Below are 23960 nucleotides of genomic sequence, written 5' to 3'. Positions count from 1 at the left end.
TTAAAAAGTGACCCTATCACATCTCAAGTGTTTAAAGGAAGACCAAGGCAATCAACCTCTTCTTTTTTGATAGCCATTATGAATCTTCAATAGGCCATCATTTCCATTTGACCAAGTACACTTCATATTGTCAATTTCATGTACTAGCCAGACAACTATCCAAGATATCATCAACTTCTTTGTAGCTAAAGTTTGTGTTCCAATGTGTCTTTTTATATTTCATCTTCCATATTGCCTTTAAGAAAATCTATAAAATCTAAGATATTGAACACAGGTGAAATGATGAGTTCACTGGCATTTGTACTTCACGAGCATTTCTTGAATTATGTGTCTTTAGGATTTTGCGTGATCCAAACTTCTTCATCTTCAACTTATTGTATGTTACCAACCATGGTAATCTCTCCTTTCTCAAATAAATCATGGTAATCTCTCATTTTATTAATATTTTCCTCACCTAATCATGTAAATTTTCCAACTTTCTTACAAAGTCTTCAACTTTGACACTACTCATCTCTCGTATGTCCAACTTCCTTAATTCTTAAGTAGTTCTATGACACCTATATACAATATAGACGGGTGATTTACCAATGCTCCTATTGACAAAATTATTGTATGCAAATTTTCTCTATAATAAAAGCAGATCTCACCCCTTTGGTTTATCTTCAACTAAGCATCTCCAGAAGCTCCCCATACTCTTACCCAACAGTCACGTTAGTTTATAAATAGTATTCTCAAATAAACTTCATCTATGTCTTTAGCTTCTTCCACAACGTCCTCAAAAAATACCCAACAAACTTACCATCTCAATATGAAACTATGCACTTTGGTAGACCATGTAGTCTCACCGCTTCCCTTAAAGACAATTTTGTTGCATGAATAGCATCATTATTCTTTCTATAATGAATGCAATGGGTCATCTTTGAGAACCTGTTTACCACCACAAAAATGGAACCATGACATCTTTCAGTCATTCATAAACTAGCAACAATGTCCATACATGGCCTCTCTAGTATAGGTAATGATCGATATAACATAATATTCTACTTGGTTTCTATTTTCATCTAACACATTCTATAGCTCTATACAAATTGTATGACATCTTATTGCAGTTGCAACCAATAATAAAGCTCGCTAACCAGAGATAATGATTTTATCTTGCCCAAATTATCTAACCAATTCCCCACTACAATTATCTTTGACTAGGTTATACCTCGTGCAACTTCTCAAAATGTGCAATTGGCAGGAAATAACATATCATCTTAGATTAACAAATTCAACTTCCTAGTCCTATTTAGAGTAATATATTTTTCTCAAAAGTTGTCAAAGCCTTGCCAAAATCAAGGTCCTCTAGGTATAGTCTCAAATTTTCTAGAACCCAATAACTTTGATCTACATCTCTATCAAATAAATCTTGCCTCATACTCAATGCATCTACAACCCTATTAGACTTTACACTCCCACACTTCAATAATCAAGTGTAACTCTCTAAAAGCACAACTCATTTTAAATATATCAGATTCAACTTTTATTGGCTATTCAAATACAATAAAGTTTGATGATCAATAAATAAAACAAACTCTTAAGGTAAGAGAAATTTCTCCACTTCTTCAATGTTGGAACTATAACATAAAGCTCTTGGTCATAAATAACATATTTTCTTTCAACATCATTCAACTTCTCACTCAAATAACCAATGAGTTTACCTTCCTAATTCAAAACAACTCTAATGTCATTACCACTAGCATCAAAATCTACTTGAAATACCCTATTGAAATATGGAAGTGTCAAAACAAGTTGCTCTATAACTTTTCTTTTGAATAAAATCAAATCTTTTTGCTACTCTTGCAGTTCACCTATTTCCTATCCTCTCTCACCAGTTGCCTCATTTAGCAAACTAGCTCTAGGATCAAATCCATTTGATGGCTAATCTCTCTACTAGTGACAATCCATTAGGCATATTATCATATACAATATCTTGAAACTCATCCAAAAAATCTACAACTTTAGCACGTACATCTTCTACTTCCTCTTTATCAACTTTTGGAATTAACAAAAATCACATATGTCATGATGCATGCCTTTTAGAAAGTTTCCTCCATCAAATAAACATAGTGATGTGTTGCTATGTGCATTTTCCCTTATTTCTTTCAATGGCTTTAGCTTGTGTTAGACTCTATCCTTTGTCAAATAATAAGTATTTGTGTGTCCATCATGTGTCGCATGGTGATCAAATTGTCATGGACTACATAAACAACAAATGAAAAACATTCATAGACGATATCACAAAATACCTCATCATGCTAGTTTTCAATTTTAAACTTTACCAACCATTATTCATTAACAAAAGCCTTGTGATCGTTCTACAACCAAACAATCTAGTAGATTTGGATGTTTGATTCTCTCTAACTTCAATTTATTAACCATTTCCTCTATCAAGAAGGTTATCAATACTACCACTATCAACAATGGCATTGCATACTTTACCATTACACTTACATCTTGTGGGAAATTAATTCATCTATTTCTCAAGTTCTTTCTCATCATTTAGCTAGGCTCTTATGATAACAAGGACCTCTCTTTCAACATCTTCAGAAAGTGACGACTCAAAATCTTCATCCATGTATAACCCATGCATTGTAATCTGACATTCTATTTGATCTCCATTGGCAGTGGGGAAACTCATAAGCTCCACGTCATCTACACTAGAAACATGTCCCACAAAAACCTCATCTTCCTAGTCTGTACCCTTGTCCTCTTCCTTTTTGATATTCATTATTTTCATTGCAATGATAATAGAAATTATTTTCCCTCTGATTCTGACTGCTATTAGATTCACCAATCTTTTTTCAATCTTCATTTTGGCCTCCATAAGATTGTCCACTAAGCTTTCCACCACAACCTCTTCTATTTTATTTGCACTTATACTTCTTGTTCATTTTTTCTTCTATCTTCAAAGCAAATTGATATGCATCTTCAATGGTAGACATTCCTACCATTATCAACTCTTCTTGAATATTCAACCTCATACAATTTATGCAACAAAAAACCTTATCCTTGTTGGCTTCAGAATGGCTCATTCTAATAAGGACTTGATAGAGCTCTTTTGTGAACTCCTGGACATATCTTCCTGGTTTCTTCAACCTATGTATTTTATTTAGTAAATAAGGCTTATAGTTAATAGGAATGATTTATCTTCAATTTTTCTATTTTTCTCTATCTAAACCTCTTTCCACGGAATTTTAGCATGACCTTTTAGCTTATCCTTTGCAGAACTTATTATCTCACGATCATCCACTTCTTCATACACAAAGTAATCTTCCAAATCATGTATCCAACCAATCGACTCTTTTAGAATAAGATTTCTAGATAATTTGTAAACTTCAATTTTTTATATTTTCCCAACTTGGGAAATAATCCACAAAAAGCTAGCTTCATCAAGATCTCCAGATTATCTTCCTCTTCTTCAAATTGTCCTCCAAAATTATCATACTTTCATCTCTTGCCATAATATTAATTCCCCTATACAACTTGTCCTTTTTTGCTAGCAGTTATTTCTAGAGGGCTCTAAAACCCTCTTTTGTCACACTCTCAACTCTTCCACCATGTTTCCTTCATTAAGGAATTTTAAACACTTATCTTTGAAGCCTACAACCATAGCCTCTACCTCAAATTCAGCAATCCACCCACATGCTCATAAACTTATGCTTTAATACTACTTGATATAGGACAATCCCCTTACTAACCTACACACACACACAATAAAACAAAGAAACAATGAAATGAGAGAATAGAACCACTTGCTTTCTATTATCCTAAATGAAATGAGATTACAATATTTTAAAAATTAACATGCTACAACCACATGGACATTTTCTTTACAATAATTTGCAAGAAAGGACCACCATATGCACAGTCCAAAATCCTCTTAATGACCACTATTTGTCTTCTTAATATTGGAAACTTTAACCACCCTTGAACTTATATTTTTTTGCTATTGCCAAGAATATGCCTCCAATAAGGTTATACCACTCAAAGGAGTTCTTGAAGAGATTTTATTTTTTCCTCACAAAGTAGCACAAATTTTGAATGCTACATCTTATGAGCCATGGAGTCTATTAGCTATTATAACCAGTGTTATAGGACTTGGTGAGTCCTTGCCAAACTCGACGAGCCAAGCAAAACAATGCAAATGGCCTATTTACTTAGACTCAACTGATTTGTGGCCGAGTCTTGGCTGACTCCATGAGTAAGCTAACTCGGCAAATCCCGTCAGCCTAACTCGCTTGGAAGTCAGCGTCCAAAAGGACCCAAAAACAATTTTTTTTTGGGGGTATTTTTTGGTATGTAAAGCATAAGTATGACCTAAAAAGGGACATTCTACCACTTGCAAACACAAATAAAAGAGAAAGAAGAGTTAAGGGAGTAGTATTGCATTCACAATTGGAGTATGTTTGACACTCAAAGATGTGCAACAATTTGGTGGCAAAAAAGTCAAATGATCTTGTTTTTGTTCATTACAACCTTCGCTTTCACGACAAACAAATTTTGGGTACCAAAAAATCTCCCATTATATTAGAGAAGGTTGATATACAAACAATGTGAAATATAGAGGTTAATGATCATGTCTTCAGTTATGAAACTTGGAGTTGGTCGATTAGGTGGATCAAGAAGTAGTGGTGATGGCAGTGGAGGAGGCTAAAGCACGAGGAGACTCAATGCAGGACCTTGAGGCCGAGAGTGGTGGGTCTAACTCTGATGATAAGGAATATGAGGATGAGTATGAGGATGAGGCTAAGGAGGAGGAGGATAATGATGAGCATGTCACTAATGTTCAACCTCAGACACAGGGATAGTGGATAGCTCTAGAGTCTTCCATGACTTATCTTAGGCATACTCATAGGAGGACATAGGTTACTATGAGCCTTTCTTTTGATATATGTTTTGAACTTTTGATTCCATATATTACATATTCCATGGATATTGTAGACATTTGACAATCACACTATATTTCAGATTTGTTTTATCTTATTTAGTTCATGTAAAAACTTGTATGTGTGTGCAGAGTAGCTTCTATTTATCTCAATTATTGTGTATTTGATGTTAATTGGTTAAATGATGCATTATAAAAACTTAAAATCCTTTTAAAAAATTGAATTTCATGGATTTATTAATTTTTGGAGTCCTTGTTGAGTCCGACTACTGAGACCGAGTTTGAGCCCAATTTTGGTCTGAGGCTGGTAACATTGCTTGTAACCACTTTTTGAAAACAACTTGAGGCACTTTATAGCCTAGATGATGAAGTATTACCTAACAAAAATGTGACCCCTTTTTGGAGTCTCTAAAGACTTCAAAACTGAGTTCAACATTTTTTTAATAACCACACCAAAACGAAAACAAAATTCAATCTCTTCAAGACCAAACTTGATCTTGCAACAAAACTTTACTGGAAAACTAATATATCCAATATGAACCTTCTTGAAGGTAATCAGAATAATTTGTACTTAAATGAACACCTTGCTAAATTGATAAACTTTCCAAAAATAGTAACCTTCTCAATCATAGCCCTTCTTGAAAACCTAGACAATATTTGTTTGGGGTGATGTAAGATTACTCTTACACCTTGAGTGCTCTTTCATCAGTTTTGTATTTAAGTCAACAGCATTAGTATTCAAATGATCATATTGCCTCAAAAGGCACCAAAAAAGTTTTAAAATTTTAAGAATCAAACTTGTCAAAAAAATTTAGGTTGTGTGTATATGTATATATATACATCGATAGACACACACACAGACACACACATACAAATGCCCACATAATTGTTTTATGTGATGAACAACATGTTGAAGATGGAAACATGATTCCTTTAGACTAATTTGAGATTGAAACAAAAAGACATCAATGTGGACAGACTTGGACAAAATGCATAGGGGAGATATTTGGTAAATCTTTGTGTACAGACTTGGCCTAGCAATGAAAATTGATGGTGGCGTGGAGTTTGAAATCCAATCCAAGAAGCTTGATCAAGTTTTCTAGTACCTTGAACAATGTCCATTATGAGAAGTGGTATCTGGGTTCATATATTCTGCAGAAGAATTGATTTATAAAATAATGCATGTAATCTTTTGTGGAAATTTTAGTATGGGCCATTTACTCCCATATTGCTGAGGTAGAAGTTTGATATGGTGTCTAAATACATAAGCACTCAACTCATATGGATGAAGCTATCCTCCCTACAAACTATACAATTGACCAATTTTCTAAAAATTGAAAACATCATAGATTTTTTAAAAAAATTCAGCATTTGATCTTTGTGATTGGCATAATTTATAATCGAAAACAACAAAAATTTTGGAAAAAAATCACTACATTTTTATAAATCTAAAAAAAATTGACTTTATTCTGTCTTTAGTGCATTTTGTCTGGAGATTAGCCTATCCCAACTCATACAATGTCTTAAGGTACACGCCTTATAGATAAGAAGGAGAGCTTTGTGTGTGGGACCCATGTTAGGATAGTGCACATGTGACATAATTTCCAAAAAACCTAAGGGTGATGTTGATGATGACAAATGGCGCTAGCTCGACCAATGAGCATCTGACATGTGGCACATAGAATGAGATAGATGAGCTGGTAAGATTTGTTGGAGTTGAGGAAAGCCAACTCCGAAGACGCCAAGATCACCTGCATGCGAAACCTGTCAAAGAGAAGCCATAGAAGGGGAGGAGCATGGAGCACAGGCAAAACCCTAAACGGAATGAGAGCCATCATAATGCAAACACAAGAAGAAATGTATTTACAATGAGAAATGATATGATGTTATGATATTATAATGAGAGAGAGCCCGAATATAAAGAGCTCCAGGAAGCTTGTAGAACAAGTTGGAAGGAGGTAGAGGACAAAAATGACAACTCAACACATATCCACAAAAAGTGGAATATGCTAAAAAAGGAGCAAACTCCCGAGTTGTCAACAACTAACCACTACATGCATTAAATATAAAATATTAAATAAATGCATGACCTAAGTAAGCTTAAGCAAATAGAATAAATAATTAATAATTAATTATTTACTCTAACACCCCCCCTTAAGTGCAACTTAGGGAAATGCCTTAAGCTCACAAAGCTAAGATGAATGCATAATGGGTCCCGGCAACGAGGCCATTTTAGGTACCCAAGTACAATGCAAGAAAATGCAACCTCTGTAAGCAGGGAAAGAGAGAAAACCACATGGGAAAAACCCTCCCCCAAAAAGAGGTAAGAACCCAGTGAAGAACTGAAGAAGTCTCCAACTAGGGAAATTGTCCCCTAAAATAGGAACAAAGAGTGATCATGAAGAAGCAGCATCACTGAAGCATGAAGAAGTCGCAAATCTGCCAAACTGCTGATCTGAAGAAACCTCCATGGAAGAAGAAGGCACGAACTGAGCATGTCTATATGGTAGATGATCTATCTCACCGAAATGCATAGGTAGCCAGCCACTGCAATTGCCTTGTACATAGGATCAACCACTGAATACATAGTTCACACTATCGAACAATCGAACCAAGGATGCATTAGAACACAGCATAACCCCCCCTTAATGCAGACGGGGTGTGATGACAGGCAATTGAGAAGGTGAGCCAAATCTCCTGCAAACGAACCAAGAACGAGGAGAGAGGAAAAGAGGTACAGACACCGATAAAGACACGATCTAACTGACTCTGCATGGGGCTAATGTCGTGGAAGGGACACTCACTTGACAAAGGGAGAATGCCTAAAACAGCAAACAAATAATCCCCCCCATGGTGCTTTATGAAATAGTGCAAGTACAACTGACTCAAAACAATGTTCATGACTCCCAGAATGCAAAAGTGACACTTTATCTCAGTGTGATACAAAGAAGTGCTTCAAAATGATAGCTACAATGATCAAAATGGAAAAAGAGCTGTGACAAAAGAAAGTACAGCCAAAAATAAAGCAAACCATGCCAGGAAACGATCCTCGGGCCTAAAACACTCAAAATATCCACCATAGAGCAAAAATGCCAAAACTATGATAGAAAGAGTAGAGGCCAAAAACGAAAAAAAAAAAAAGGACTAATTTTATGAAAAGTATACAGAACCAGCTTTCCAGAAATATAAAGTTTTCAAAAAACTGACATGGGACGCAAAAGATAGGCATGTCGGAGTCAAAAACAGGACTTCGGACTTCAACAGAAAAAATAGGCAATGAAAATGCATCAAAACTAAAAAATACCTACACCAATGTCTCTGTCTCGGAACCAGCTTTTCGACGCTTCTTTCAGATCAGAAAAATACCTCCGTATGCAAAAGTTATGGCCAAAAAACCACAAGAAGGTCCAAAAGTGAATCAGGAGAGGTGCATGCAAGGATGGATGATGCATGTTGACGTCAGCAGACCCAGAGATTAAAATTGACGGTTTGGTAACCTTCACAGCAAAAAAGTGCCACGTGGCACGCCACGTGGTAGGTCCACGTGGCAGCCACTCGGCAAAACCGTCGTGGCAGGGGTGACGTGGCAGGTCCACGTGGCAAGGTGCCACGTGGCGCCCAGGCCACGTGTCACCCCCGCAATGGCTACAGATGCTGACGCGGCGTGCACAGCTATCGAGCGAAGGCGGCCAAGCTGAGGTGGCCGCAGGGCGGCGGAGTCAGGTTGCGCCGCTGGTGGAGGTGGCTGCAGAGTGGCGCCAGAGGATGAGCCGCCGACGGACGGGAGGCAGCCGGGCCGCGGTGGAGCGCGGGCAGCGCTACCTGCTGCGGCCGCTGCAGGCTGCATGCAGGTGGCGCAGCGACGGTGCGCCCCAAAATAATTTTTTTTTGTTTTTCTCAAGCCCTGCGTCCGTACGATCCGTACGGCAGCGACCCTGGAGGCCTCAAAAAATTGCCAAAATTGCCCTGTGTCCAAAAATGAAAAGCTTTATATGAATCCTGACTGCAAACGGCCTTCCGGATCCATTGGTGATGTCCGTTTGGGCTGAAAATGCTCCGAAAATTTGCTGACCTCCTGATTTGAAGAAAAAATACACAAACAAACTAGGGTTTGTGACTTCAAATCATGGCTTCAAAATTAATAAATGCATGACCTAAGTAAATGCATGACCTAAGTAAGCTTAAGCAAATAGAATAAATAATTAATAATTAATTATTTACTCTAACATGGTTCTGCTTACTTAGGTCATGCATTTATTTAATATTTTATATTTAATGCATGTAGTGGTTAGTTGTTGACAACTCGGGAGTTTGCTCCTTTTTTAGCATATTCCACTTTTTGTGGATATGTGCTGAGTTGTCAATCTTATCTTCTACCTCCTTCCAGCTTGTTCTACAAGCTTCCATGAGCTCTTTATATTCGGGCTCCCTCTTTGTATTTTTATACATCAAGATCATATTGCATATTGTAAATACATTTCTTATTGTGTTTGCATAATTTGCTCTCATGTCCGTTTAGGGTTTTTGCCCTTGCTCCATGCTCCTCCCCTTTCTTGGCTTCTCTTTGACAGGTTTTGCATGCAGGTGATTTTGGGCGTCTTCGGAGTTGGCTTTCTTCAACTCCAACATGGTATCAGAGCCTTCCTGCTATAGCTTTGTTGAAGAATTTTGAAGCCATGATTTGAAGTCACAAACCCTAGTTTGTTTGTGTATTTTTTCTTCAAATCAGGAGGTCAGCAAATTTTCAACAAAGCTGCAGCAGGAAGGCTCTGATACCATGTTGGCGTCTTCGGAGTTGGCTTTCCTCAACTCCAACAAGATTGACACATGGTGAGACATCGCTAAGATGCAATGACATGGCAAGAGGATGATGTGGAACATGAAAATGTGATTGACTAACATGTGGCACACAAAATGAGGCACAGTGACTTGGACAAGGTTGACATGCAGTGTAACATCGTGATGTCATGAATGATGTGACAATGCTGAGGTGTCTTTGCGACAAAGCAATGTCACAACACATGGCGGATGGGAAGTTTCAAATCATATGCATAGGATTTCAACATGAGGCAGTCGATCAACAATTTTTGCTTAGTCAGCTTGGGAAGATGCATGATAGTTAAGCAATACAAGGCGACCTAATCAACAACCGCCACATGATAGCAGGTCTAGTTGTGATGTGGCAAAGTGTCAGACCACTCAAGAAGTGCCACGATGTGTCTAGGTGGTAGACGACCCTGGTGGATGTTGACAGGGCAATTGAAATGGTAGTGATTGTGTTAGAAGTAACCAATGAGAAGACACCATGTGTCATACAGGCCAATCAACCAGGTTTGACCCAAAATTGAAAAGGAGAGGAATTAGAAAAATATTCAAAATAATATTTTAATCTCCCTTAGAGATGAACATGCATGCCAATTTTTTTAATTGAAAGAGGGTCTTGTTCTAAGTTTAGACTTTAGTAAAATGAGATATTTTTAATTTTTAATGGGCATGTTCATCAATTTTAACCTGGTTTTTCAATTGGATGCCCTAGACCTAATTTTTAAGTAAACATATGACTATCATATATCAACGGAAAGGTTTCAGAGTTTAGTTTTTATTTTTGCTATCAAATCATGTGAAGGTAGGAGTAGGTGAGAATTATTCCCAGATTTGTCCAACGTACCTCATTTTCAACTATATTATGGTTTGGTATTCAGTTTCAGTTTGTGACAAAATAGTGAAGTGGGTACATGTGAAACTTGGAGAGGGTCTTGCTAGTGATGGTATTTTGTCTCGAAATCCATTTAGTGGGATTTTTGGCAACATTTTATTAGAAGACCTGGTGTTTTATCAAAAGGGGTTTTCTCATCATTCTTGAAGAGATAGTTTCAAAATTTGTTATGCACAATTATGAGATTCAATTTGGTTTTTAGTTGTAGAGAGAGGAGAGAATCTTTAGTTCAGCTATGGATGAATATTCAAGTCAACAAGTGGCATTTCCAAATCATCGTAGGGATTTCCATTCTTATATATCTTCTCTTACTCTTTCTTTGTACAAGGTTGGTTCTAGTCTTTTGAACAAGTTCCATAGTTGTGATTCCACCATTTTCTCAACATACTCTCTTGTATGAACATCAATACTAGAGTTGTAGTGTTAATTTCTTGTCTATTTTGTGTTTCATAGATTATTCTCATGCATCTTGAATGTATTTGTCTCAAGGAAATGAATACAAAGAAGTAATTGAAATTAGTTTCATTTTGATTTTTGTCTCCTATCTTTGTTGTTTGCAATTTCTTGGTGATTTGTGAACAAAGAACATAAAATTCTAGTTGTGGCTTATTTTGGGTTCTATGATTTGATGTGTTTTTCCATTGATTCAAAGAATCAATAAAATGCTTGATTTGTCTTGACAAGGTTACAAATTCCATGGAAGGATCTGATGAGTATGAGACTCGTTGTGAACATAGATGTGTGATTCACAAAGTGAATGGATAGATCCAGGTATCTTCATGTGTTTTGTAATTTGTGGAATACCCAATGGATAGGGTATTGATCAGTCATAGGATCTACGTGCTTCTTATTGTTTCATAGATGGGTTATGTTGAAATCAATTCATAATCAAAATCATTTTCTCTTTCATGTTGTAGAGTTGAAAAGGATACCCAAACTTAGCTCGTGAATCTCATAGGTTATGTAAGTAGCTATTTCATGCCTTTGCTATTGCATAAGCATTGAAGGATTTGGGGTTCTAATCTTCTTAATATTATAGATTCAAAATTCTAGTTATTGCGCTGGTAACATAATGGAGTCTAAGGTCTACCCACCTAGGTTTAGCAGAGCCGAAAGTTAAGAAGCAGTTTAGCCTTATAGTTGGCCTGGGTTCTAAACAAAATGTATACATCTTAGGAGTTAGTTGCCCTTAGATGCATTTTTTTGTTAGCTTCCTAGTAGTTAAAATCATTGTTAAATCAAGATCCAATAGATTGATGACAAGCGTACTAAGGCAAATGAACTTAACTTTACACCACAATATGTGACCACTTGAATAGGCATCAAAATATATATCTACTCCATGTAAGTTTCATCTATATCCTACAGTTTCTTTAGCAATATCTCAAGTGGTGTCTAAGTAGATTTATCAAGAGATTGTATATTTAGGGGAGTCATTAATGGATAGCCAATTCCTATTTGATATTTTTGATATAGAATAAAATTTTCTTTAGTCAACCTTCTATTCTCCTAAATTTGTTGATAGTAGACCCTTTTTTTTAAGTTCTTACAATAAAAATGGATTGCATCTAGACAAGGACATCTTTTATAAATAAAGTAGATGTATCTATAACCCATATGTACACATAAGAATGAAATAAATAAATTGATAGAACTTTAACTCCACCACTTAACTACAAGGGCCTTCCTTTCATATGTTGGCATTGCTTCACACAATCAATTGACTATGTTTTCTTCCCTATCACATCAAAAAGGAATAATTTATTTTTATAAGACATTTTGTAGTCACTTGACCATCCATGCTCTCAATTCACTATCAAATGACTCCTCTCAAGTTGTTGATGACTCCTTAGCTTTTACTGTATCTTTATCATGCCCTATGGACCCTATTGGTGAACCTTCTATGTAATGTTTCATTCTAGAGTTTCCTTATGAAGTCTCGTAGTATGCTTCAGGTAGCCTTTTCGTGTGCTTTAGGTAATCTGGTTGTGTGCTCCAAGTAGTATCCCTTAGTGCTTCAGGTGGCTAATACTTCAGGTAGTTCTCTCTCAATGCTTTGGGTGGCCACTACCTTAGGTCAATGCTTCAGGTGGTTCTCCCTTAGTTCTTTTGGTGGCCAATGCTTTAGGTAGTTCTCCCTATGTGCTTTGGATGGACAGTGCTTTAGGTAGTTCTCCCTTAGTACTTCGAGTGGCTAGTGCTTCAGGTATTTCTCCCTCAATCTTTCAGGTGGTGAGTGCTTCATGTCATTGCTTCAGATAGTTCTCCCTCGGTCCTTCAAGTGGTCAATGCTTCACGTCATTGTTACAGGTAGTTCTCCCTTAGTGCTTCGGGTGGCCAATGCTTCAGGTAGTTCTCCCTCGATGCTTCAAGTGGCCAATGCTTCAAATCAGTTCTTCAGGTAGTTCTCCCTTAGTGATTCAAGTCGTTAGTGTTACAGGTAGTTCTCCCTCGGTGCTTTGGTGGGCCAATGCCTCAGGTCCATACAATATTACCTTGATGGTCATATGGTAGAGTGTATGGTCGTACGATGTATAGTCGTACAGTGTAGAGTGGAGGGTATAAAGTGAAGATTAGGTTGTGAAGCGAATGGTGTACGGATTGTAGAAAAATGATTAGTAATGCAACTAAAACTTAAAGACCCAAATTCATCAAATAAAACCAAAACAAGAACAGAGATAGAACATTGATGAGGAGCTTCCTTCCACAAGAGATCACTAGCTCTACTAAGGCTACCTATGGCCTCCTAGGGTTCTCTCTTAGACCCTACTCTAGAGAATCACACTCTATGTTCCCTTCCTATAAGAAAACTCCCCAACAATTCAAGTTTACCTTCTCTCCTCCCCATTCTTTCCACTAGGCAAAATTAAGCCTACAAGGGAAAATCCCATCACACCATGCATTCTAGGTTCAAACCAAGCTCAAGCTCTCCTAATGAGTTCTTTGACCCATTCCCCACCATTCTGCATCATTCTTTTAGGTCCATCACACCCATAACTACAAATTTGCTCAAATTGGCCTTATAGCCCTAAGATCCCCTATTAGCCCTCCTAAAAACAAGGGTTTGATTTTTCCTACCAAAAACCCTTAATAAGGCCAATTGGTGTCTAAAGGAATTTGTCTCCTCTAGACCTAGGCTAAATGATTTTGGTGGTCTTGGGTCATAGTACTGTCCATACAGTACGATTTCTAAAAACCCCTATTTTGAGGGTTTCTAAGGTAAAAGCAATGTCTTTCTTCTTTCAAGGTGCTCCTCTTCACTTCCTACCTCCTCCTCTGAATCTAACACCCTTAGTACCCTACTCTTTCCATACCTTCGAGAGATTAACTCACACCAATCCCTTATTCACCTTTGCACTTCTTTATAAGCATACATTGCGCCTTGCCAAGATCTGCTAGCTTGCCTAGGGCTCACTTGTAACCATGGCTAACTGCCTTGCACAAACTCCAACTTCCATATTTACAACCTATACAAAGGCTATTGTCTGATTTCCAAAGGCCATGAGATTTTGACCATGGAAGTTCAATAGCCATTTCTATGATAACAACTCAAAACAAGACAGCAGAATCACACAAAACAAATGATTTCCTAAACCAAAAGAAATGAAATTCTTGAATCCAAAAAACTATACATAGTTTCAAAACATGATCCAAGGAAGCCAAATCAATGGAAATAGTAACACAACCAACTCCTTCAATTCATTAGTTCACAAAAAACTACTTCAATGCTTATACTGTGTTGCAGTAACAAATGTTGTTTGTATATTCAAGTATCCAACCCCTGGAACTGGATTAAGGGATGCTTAAGTAGTATTCTCCCTTATCCTTGGCCATTGAACTGATCCATAACTAATACAAGTATTTTTTCTTCCAAAAATTGCCTAAAAAGTTGCTTAGCAACTTTGCAAAATTGAAAAGTTGTCAATGAGCAACTTTTTGACAACTTTTGCAATTATTGCAAACCAAGACTCCAACCTTGACCAGTTTGGTCCTAAACCTTTCCACATGGATTCATATCATAAAATGACCTCTTTTCACCTACTTTAACCACTCCTTGGGTTTTTTCACATCATTTTCTCAGTTTAAGTACTTTGAGCAACTTTTTGCCTCTTAGGACCTACTTGACAACTTTTATCTCCTACACTCAAATCAATCAAAATAACCCTATATACACTCATCTCAGGACTCTCCAAGTAGTCCTTATTGTTTCCTTGGTTGGTTAGACCAAGTATAAACAAAAATGTCTTCAAGGTTTTACTTGACCCTTAGGTGCTCCTACACCAAACATATATAATCTTCAAATAATATTTTCCACGAGATGGTGCTCTGATTTGCCAAATCCAAGAGACGTATTACAGGCCATGGAATAGGTTGAGGTTTGTATCCCACCAAAACCAAAAATCCAAGTATGGAAGATCTTTCACTTCCAAAATGGCGAACAACAAAGAATCCCAACATGAATTTGCAGTACAAAGAAATATAATCCAAATCGCATACCTAACAACTACCTACATGTTGTGCTCAAATACCTGTCAGGGAAAACCTTTCTGAGGGTGTATAGAGATAGCTTATGGAAACACTTACCAATGGAAACTAAAACAAAAATGAGTCTGAGATATACTAAATCAATCGGAACTACACATACAACTATTAAATTGGACCAAATATTAATTAATTAAACTAACTAATTAAAGGTCTTTTTATTGTATTATTTAAATTATGGGACCAGTTAATTAATTTACTAAATTAAATTATTACATTTAAATTTGGGGACATGACATTCTACCCCAAACTTACATCTTGTTTTGGTCTTACCTTAGGCTCAACCCTAGACTCCTCGCACAATGGAAGCCCTCTTTTTCCCTCTATCTTGTCACTCCCTATTTGTAAGTTAACATGATCTTTGTTCAGGTTTCTCCTCCTCCTTGTAATGAGAGCTGGTATAATAGTATAACTTGAGATTTTGTAGTGAAAAAATATGCTAATATTTATTACAAACTCATGTTTGAGCAAGAAATGAAAGGTCAACTTCTTTGAAACTAAGATTGCTTGAGTGGCACCCTTGTAGCTCTAGCTTTCTCATATGGTTGTAGTCTTGTATATCAACTTGGTTACAATTTTTCTTTTTTCACTTAGCTATGATGTTCCTTTGTTGTTCATGACTATTTTTGCCTATTTCACTTGACCTTTTATAATGAAGTCAATGTATGAGATTCCACAAAGTAGATTGCCAAACTATGCAACTCATTAATAAGGACATAAGCCTTACTCATGATCATCACCTTTCTTCATGACTACTCCCATGTACTCCCTTCACTAACTAAACAATAACTACTATCTGACTTATATACAATATTGCTAACCACAAGTCAATTTATCTAATCACAAATCCTTACAATGAAGAAAATGTATTACAACTTATAGGTCAAGACCCAAATCCATAATTTGTGCCCGTCAGATAAGGTTGATAAGTCTTGTGATTGTATATGGAGGTACACCACAAACATATTTGTGTCAAACAATGTGTTTCTGATCATCATGGATCATGAAACATCATTGCAAGATAAATCTTTTCACCTTGGCCATTAGAATAGGAAGAAAAATATAGGATCATACCAGTCTTCAAATAACTTCATCAAGAAAGAGTGGATTGAGTTATGAAGCTATACATAAGATCTACATGATTTCTGCAACACACCATGAAGATCGCATAATATAACAAGTCAATAGGAATGATTGCTACTTAAAACACTAAATATGACAAACAAGAACATGAATATAAAGGAAATATTTTTTGGGTGATGAGGGATTGTCAACTACCTTAAGATTATCCTCCATCATTATGGAGACTTTTATATAGGATTGAAACTCTTGTTTCCCTCTTTTTATTATTTTGTGTTTTGTACAAGAGTATGGTCCCTTACAAATCCTTTCTTTCCTTAATAAAGATAAACATTTTTAAACTTGGTGAAACTACAATACTTATCTCCATTACAGTTCTAAAATGCATATGAGAAACTAAGAATGATACATAAACATCTCATGGAAACTATAAATAGTTCTTTAATGCATGTGGTAATTAAAGCTAGGAAAATGCATAAGAAGAGGGAGATTGGAGAACTATAACATCACTACAGAAACACAAGTTATTGTAACTAACTAATACTTTTTATAGGGATTATTTTATTTTCACCATGATAGGGATCAATTAATCAATGTTTACACTTCCTTCAAATGTTGCAACCAACAATTTTGCTAAAGTGTGCCAATGATCGGCTTTAAATATCTTTCTTATTAGTGCCTATGTTTTCTTCTTAAGTACGATATACTACATTTTCAACACTTAAAAGAACCACTCATATAAAGAACTAGTCACACCTCCCCTTTTTGTAAGCTCTTGGTCCTTGAAAAATAAAAGATGTATGTCACCTTGCCTTGCATCAAAAAATAATATAAGTCAAACTTATCTAACTCTATCACAAACAATTTTTTTGCGTAAAATTGTATTGTATAAATATGGAAGACCTTGTTGAACATTGTCTTTTCCCTAAGGAAGAACCAATGCACTACAACAAATTTTCCCATGACAATTCAAGACATATGCAAACTAATTTACTATCATGGTAAAGAAATGGCATATAGAAATATATCTTTGATAATGGATTATTTATCTTACCCTTTATAAACTACATTTTGATCATACATGTATAGACTACCTAAACGCTATTTACTATTGTTTCAAAAATAAAATTAGATTCTTAATCTTAAAAAAGACTTATTTTACTAGCAAACCAACATTTCTAATGAGCAAGAAATCTTATAATCCATTTTCAAGGAGTAATCAATTATATTAGGTACCTTCTCAATGGAAATCTAGTATTTTTTTCTTCCCTTTTTAACTTTTGTGTATTCTTTTCTAGAAGTAACTTCCTAGTAAAAACATCTCATGTTATGATGCAAGAGCATCCTTGGGTTGGGGGCAATCTTGAATCACCCAAAATATTTTCTTTCATTTTGTTTGTTATTATTCATTTGGATGGTTTTCCTATTGTTTTAGGTTGTGATTGATGTAGTTGGATCATTTTCTCATGTGGTCCTTATAGCGTGGTCTAAGCATTAAGGAGATCCTATATCTAGCTTTGTAGCTTTTTATGAGATTTTTAGCTGAAGTTATCTTATGATCAGTCTAGTCATATATTGGATTTATTCTTCTACTAGTTAAGGTGATGAGTTGTGGCTTGTGATGAAGATTTGAGGCAAGCGATGCTTAATGGCACATTTTGCTATGTTTCTATATGTCTAATCTACCCTCTTGCATGTTTGCATCATTTATTATATGAATTTGGGGTTGTTATTGTGGATTTGGGTCCTAACATTTTATTTGTAATATGCTTCCTTTGTCTTGGAATTTAATGATCAAATAAGGCAACTTTTGGTTGGTGATCCTATATATATGTAGGGCAGTGGTTCCTATTTAGGGGAGAAGGATTGGGTAGAAGTAGTTGAGGTAACTAGGGTATGTGAAATACCTTAATTTTGAGGTACGATCAATTGCAAATAGGTTAGTAAAGATAGTGAATGTATATGTCTTGTAGCAGTTGTATATTGACAATGGTGCTTGATGATAATCTAGTGTTATTTCTTCCTTTGATGTTCAACTCTTGTTAGTTTGTTTGGGTATTTCTCTTGTGTTGTATCTAGTTGCAAGGTTAGACATCTCCTTTGAAGGTTCGCTTGTCTTGACTAAAAAAAGTGGCATCAAAGCACAGTTCTACATCTAAGAAGAATAAGCACTTGGACTCTAGTGTATCTGACTTGCAAGCCTTGTTGTTGTGGAGTGGCAGAATCTAAGGACATGATCTACATCAATCGAAGATTAGTGCAAGGTGGCTAGAGAAGGATTGGTAGAAGTAACCAAGTTAACTAGGGCATGAGAATTATCTTAATATTGAGGAATGATCTATTGTAAATAGGTTGGTGAAGGTAGTAAATGAATTTGTCTTGTAGAAGTTGTATATTGACAATGGTGATGTAATATCTATATTTGCAAGCCAACTTGATGATAATCAAGTGACATTTCTTCTTTTGATGTTCATCTCTTATTGATTTGTTTAGGAATTTCTTTTGTGGCATATCTAGCTACAAGGTCAAATATATTAGTTGGAGGTTGTCTTGTCGTGACTACATCAACTTGATGATAATCCAGTGATATTTCTTCCTTTGATGTTCATCTCTTATTGATTTTTTTAGCAATTTCTTTTGTGGCATTTCTAGCTACAAGGTCAGATATATTCTTTGGAGGTTGTCTTCCCTTGACTGCATCAACTGATATAACAATCAGGTTCGACATCAAAGAAGAACAAGTACTTGGAATCTGATATCTTTGACATTCTTGCTTTATTGTTGTAGAGTGGAAAAAGTTGAGGATTTGATCTACATCACCCAGAGTTTAGTGCAAGGTGATTAGAGAAGGATTGGTTGCTTGGTAAAATTGAAGATCACACTTATGACCTAGTTATGGGGTAGCAGAAGATCGGATCTAGCCTATAATTGTTGAAGGTTGCATGAGGAGGATTGCTCTTGGTTGACAATTTCCTAGTTACCAAATAGACCTAGTAGCTTGAGGCATTTTATTGGTGTTGGTAAATTACTAGATCAAATTAGGGAAATCAACACTTGTAATTAGATCTCCAACCCTAAGGAATTGAAGATTGGTATCTTTATAACTATGTCACCTAGAAGGATGAATCCTAGAAGGCTAGAGAAAATGATGGAGGGTTTCAAAATTAAGATAAGGATTGAGATATAGAATGCTTTGATTGAAGCTAGGAGAAAGTTGAAGTTGAGGTTCTTGCTAAAGAAGAAATATTTTTTAGAGTTATGGCACAAATGGGTAAGAATCATAGGATTGATTTTGCATTCTTTTTGGGTAAGAATCGTAGGGTTTCAAAAATGAGATAAGGACTGAGATATAGAATGCTTTGATTGAAGCTAGGAGAAAATTGAAGTTGAGTTTCTTGCTAAAGAAGAAATATTTTTTAGAGTTATGGCACAAATGGGTAAGAATCATAGGATTAATTTTGCATTCTTTTTTAGCTCATCGCATCTGGAGGAATTAAGGATTGGAATAATGAACTAAAGGATTACTTTGAGCTTAAATATGCTAGAGATCCACAGAGAGTTAGGTTAGCACAAACTAAGTTGAAAGGTCAGGGTGCTTGTGAAAAGAGCTGCAAAAAGATAGGGAAGCTAATGAACCTAAGATCAGATGGAGAGTTATGATTTCTAGACTTTAGGGTAAGTTCGTACCAATGGATTATAAATTAGAAATGTTTAAGAGATTACAGAACTTGAAGCAAAAATATTTGACAGCTAAGAAGTATATAGAGGAATTCTACAAGATGACAGTCAGATCTGGACATTGAGAGTCATCTAAGGAAAATGTGGCTAGGTTTGTTAATGGTTTGAGACTTAACATTCAAGATGAGATAAGTATGTTGAGGATTACCACAATTGCAGATGCTTATAACTATGCTCTAAAGGTAGAAGATAAGTTAAAGAGAAGACAAGTTACCCCTAGGTTAAGGGTAAATGATGTTGATAAGGGTAAACATCAACTTATGATTGAAGAGGGACCTAATCAAAAGATTCATGGAAAGGGAAGAGGTGGCAAAGATTTCAAAGGTATTTGTTTCAAATTTGGGAATGTTAGAAATAGATATTTCCAATGTTCGGTTGATTCTAGCAAGGGAAACTAGAACCTAGTGGCACATGAAGAACAAGCGAAGAAAGACGAACTTGTTCAAAGGGAAGTTGCACTTGAGATGAGAGAATTTTTGATGTTCCAAAAAGTTATGTTGATTTAGAAGGAACCAAAGTCTATACAGAGAAGGTAGTTGTTTTGATCTATTTGTAAATCATGAGGTAAATGTTGGAAGATGATAATGGTTAGTAGAAGTACTAATAATCATGTATCAGAAGAAATAGTACAAGAGTTAGGATTAAGGAGACCTCCAACATCCTTGTCGTTATGGAATAAGTTGATTTTAGGATGATCATAAGGTGGAAGTGAAAGAATGGTGTTGGGTTAAATTTCAATATTGGACCATACCGAGATGATGTATTGTGTGATGTGATTAACATGAGAGCTTTCCATGTTTTGTTAGGAAGACATTAGCAACATGATGTTGGTGTTATTCATGATTGCAGAAGGAATGTTGTTTCTATTGTGAAAGATGGTCATAGGTTTACATTACTTCCTTTGAGGGAGGATGTAATGAAATCTAAGAATTCAAGTATGATGAAAACCTATACCTTAGGAGATCAGACTACTTCGGATCGGAAGGTGATAGATTTGCAGTAGGTGGCTAAAAAGGTTACTGAGGTGGTACAATTGTTGAAGAATCCAATGAAATTGAATACTAGTGACAATTGCGTCATGTTGTTACAAGTTGTCAAACGAATGAGATCTAGGGAGAAACATATCCTTGTGAATGGATTAGAGAATGTAAACTTTTTGAATGATGTCAAGAGTGGAATCAAACAACAAAAGCTTGAGCAGACAATGGTTACTAGCTGCAAAAGTGACAAAGGAAGTAGCAAATGGTGTAATGTGATTGATAAGATCAAAGGTTGTGGAAGCAATAGCAGAGAAGTGTCTAATGGTGGAAGGTATTATTTTGGTTTTGAGGATTTGCAGAGTCGACACAATCATTTCCTTCTTGATGAAGACAATATGTGGGTCAAGGGTGAACATAAGATTTTATGTTATGAATCATGTGAGATGTTGATAAGCTCCTCTTATGGAACATCTTCTATTCACCTATGGTGTCTGATGCAAGAGCATCCTTAGGCCGTTGGCAATCTTGCATCACCCAAATATTTTCTTTTGATTTGTCTGTATTGTTCATTTGGACAATTTTCTTCACGTTTTATGTTGTGATCAATCTAGTGGCTCGTTCTCTTATGCGATCCTTATGGCACAGTCTAGGCATCAAGGATATTTTGTGTCTAGCTTCACACCTTATTTTGAGGTTTCTAGACGAAGTTATCTTATGATCAGACTAGTCTTATATTGTCTTTCTTGTTCAATCAGAGTGTCAAGTTATTGCTTGCAATGAAAATTCACAACATGTGATGCTTAATGGCACATTATTCTATGTTGCTATATGATTGATTGACCCTCTTTTGTGTTCGGATGGTTTATTAGATTCATTTTGGGTTGTTGTTATAGATTTGAATCTTGACCTATCTATTTGTAATATATTTCCTTTGTCTCAAAATTTAATGGTCAAATAAGTCAACTTGTGGCTAGCAATTTTGTATGTATGTAAGGTAGTGGTTCTTTTTTGGAGAAGGATTCGCTAGAAGTAGCAGAGGTAGTTAGGGTCAATGTATTTTCATAATTTTGAGGAATGATTAGTCACAAATAGGTTGGTGAAGGTAGTGAATGTATGTATCTTGTAGTTGTATACTAACAATGGTGATTTAATATCTGCATTTGCAAGCCAACTTTTTGATAATCCAGTGATATTTCTTCCTTCAATGTTAATCTCTTGTTAGTTTGTTTGGGCATTTCCACTATGGCATATCTAATTGCAAGGTTGGACATCTCCTTTGGAGGTTCTCTTGCCTTGACTGTGTTATGACCACGACTATAATTAGACAAATAGGGATAAAAGGCCATCAACTTCACCTGGTTTAGTCTAGAACGTCGTAGGTTAGTTGTGCTTTCAAGTTCAATTAAGTACTCGAAGATGTAAGTTGTTTTGGCTAATTGATTATGTAATTGAGAGTAATAAGCAAAATTGACCAAATCCTTTATTTAGTTTATGTTTGTTTCTCTTCCGATGCAGCATCAAATAACAATCACATGAGCTAGAACTATTGAACATTGAACATAGTAAGATATTACATACCCAATAGTAACATTCAAAAATCAAAAATCAAATAGAAATTCAAGTACCCATCCTAGTGGCAGCATGGTTGCGAAATGGCGAAGGTGGGGGTACTTGGGTACTCAAGCACCAGGTGCAAGGACGTCTCAGGGACAGGTACTTCGAGGTTTGGGAGGGGGTACAAGTCCTCATGTTACACTAGTTTTTTTAATAGTTGGGTTTTCCATGTTAAACACAAGTAATTTTATTATATACACTTTTAATTTGCCTCGTAAATGGAATGCTATTATGAAAGAAACTATTTACAAAACATAGGAGGCATGTCATAATGTCATTATTCTTAAACCTAACAACCAGCAGCCAAAATTCAAGGAGACAATCCTTAAACATAAACCCAGCCCCGATAAATAGTAAAGAGAAGCATTGCTACAGATTTTCAAAAAAGGCATGGCATCAACTAAAGCAACCATATGGATTTTTCAAATAAGCCGTGAAGGATGATGTTGATGATTGTTATGTTAGAGATGGTAATTAAAGAAGTCATAGTAATAGCTCTGCACAAAGAAGAATTCATCATCAATTTTTATTTTTATTAATATGAGGTAGTCACTAAATGTATTTCAACTGTTCTCTACAAGTCTGGATAAAAAAATTTGAAATAAGGATGAGTGGAAATTATAAGTATTCAATGCAAAATCAATTGCTTTAACAATATGGAGAAAAGGGGCATGAAAATAATTGACTAAGTACAACCATAACCACTACCTAAATGAAATATTCATTTGCATTCTTGAATCAAGTAGATCAAACTAAAGCATTTAGTGTAAAAATGCTTCAATTTCTCCACTTACTGGACCCATAATTTGTTTACTAGAGGAGGATAAACCCTTTTGCGCAGAGCAGAAGAATTTTGAATAGAACAGAAGTCCACTCATATGAACCAAAGTACCCATCAAAATTGAACCCTGACTGCCTGATAGATTTGAATGTGAGGCTATTCAAGGTTTCTGACAAGTACACAACAGTTAAATTACTAATTAGTAAGGAAGACTGCACTGTATCAAGATATCCTAAATCTCATTCCTCCATGAATCCAAATAACCAACATGTTTGTCATAGAAATATATGAATTGTAACAAAGATCAAGACCATCTGTGTACGCCACATCAATGATGAGACTGGACTAATTTATCTGGAGCTCATTCTTTGGCAACACGAACAAGTGATCCAGCTGGAGTATCAATAATTTTGAGGTGGCCAGACCCTATCAGGTCTCGCAGATGAAATCTCATGTCAAGCTTTGAGAGTCGCAAACGTCGTTTCTCCAAAGCTGATAAGAATATTTCTTTGTATCTCCTTCGGTTTAAGAAATTAAGCAGTTCTTTTCGACCCTGAAACAATTACAATTCTAGTTTTA

General features: G+C 35.8%; 1 protein-coding gene across 4 annotated transcripts in view; it reads right to left on the bottom strand.

Annotated features, from left to right (window-relative positions):
* Positions 1-23960, bottom strand: part of LOC149552327 (Serine/Threonine-kinase) — a 161571-nt gene that overhangs the window by 13983 nt on the left and 123628 nt on the right. For 2 of the 4 annotated variants that reach the window (XM_089787862.1, XM_089787863.1), the window contains one exon: positions 23306-23934. The exons of 1 other annotated variant lie outside the window; for it this stretch is intronic. In XM_089787862.1, the coding sequence (XP_089643988.1) occupies positions 23743-23934 (192 nt within the window). In that variant the 3' untranslated portion in view covers positions 23306-23742. Of the gene's footprint in view, positions 1-16792; positions 17050-23305; positions 23935-23960 lie in introns of those variants that run through there. One more of the 4 variants, XM_089787864.1, reaches the window with a different exon arrangement.

This window comes from Cupressus sempervirens, chromosome 6 (assembly GCF_028749045.1).
Source record: "Cupressus sempervirens isolate cs-2001-9-10 chromosome 6, ASM2874904v1, whole genome shotgun sequence".
Classification (NCBI taxonomy): domain Eukaryota; kingdom Viridiplantae; phylum Streptophyta; class Pinopsida; order Cupressales; family Cupressaceae; genus Cupressus; species Cupressus sempervirens.
The sequence above is the reverse complement of the archived record's forward strand: the minus strand, read 5'-3'. Positions and strand labels throughout refer to the sequence as shown.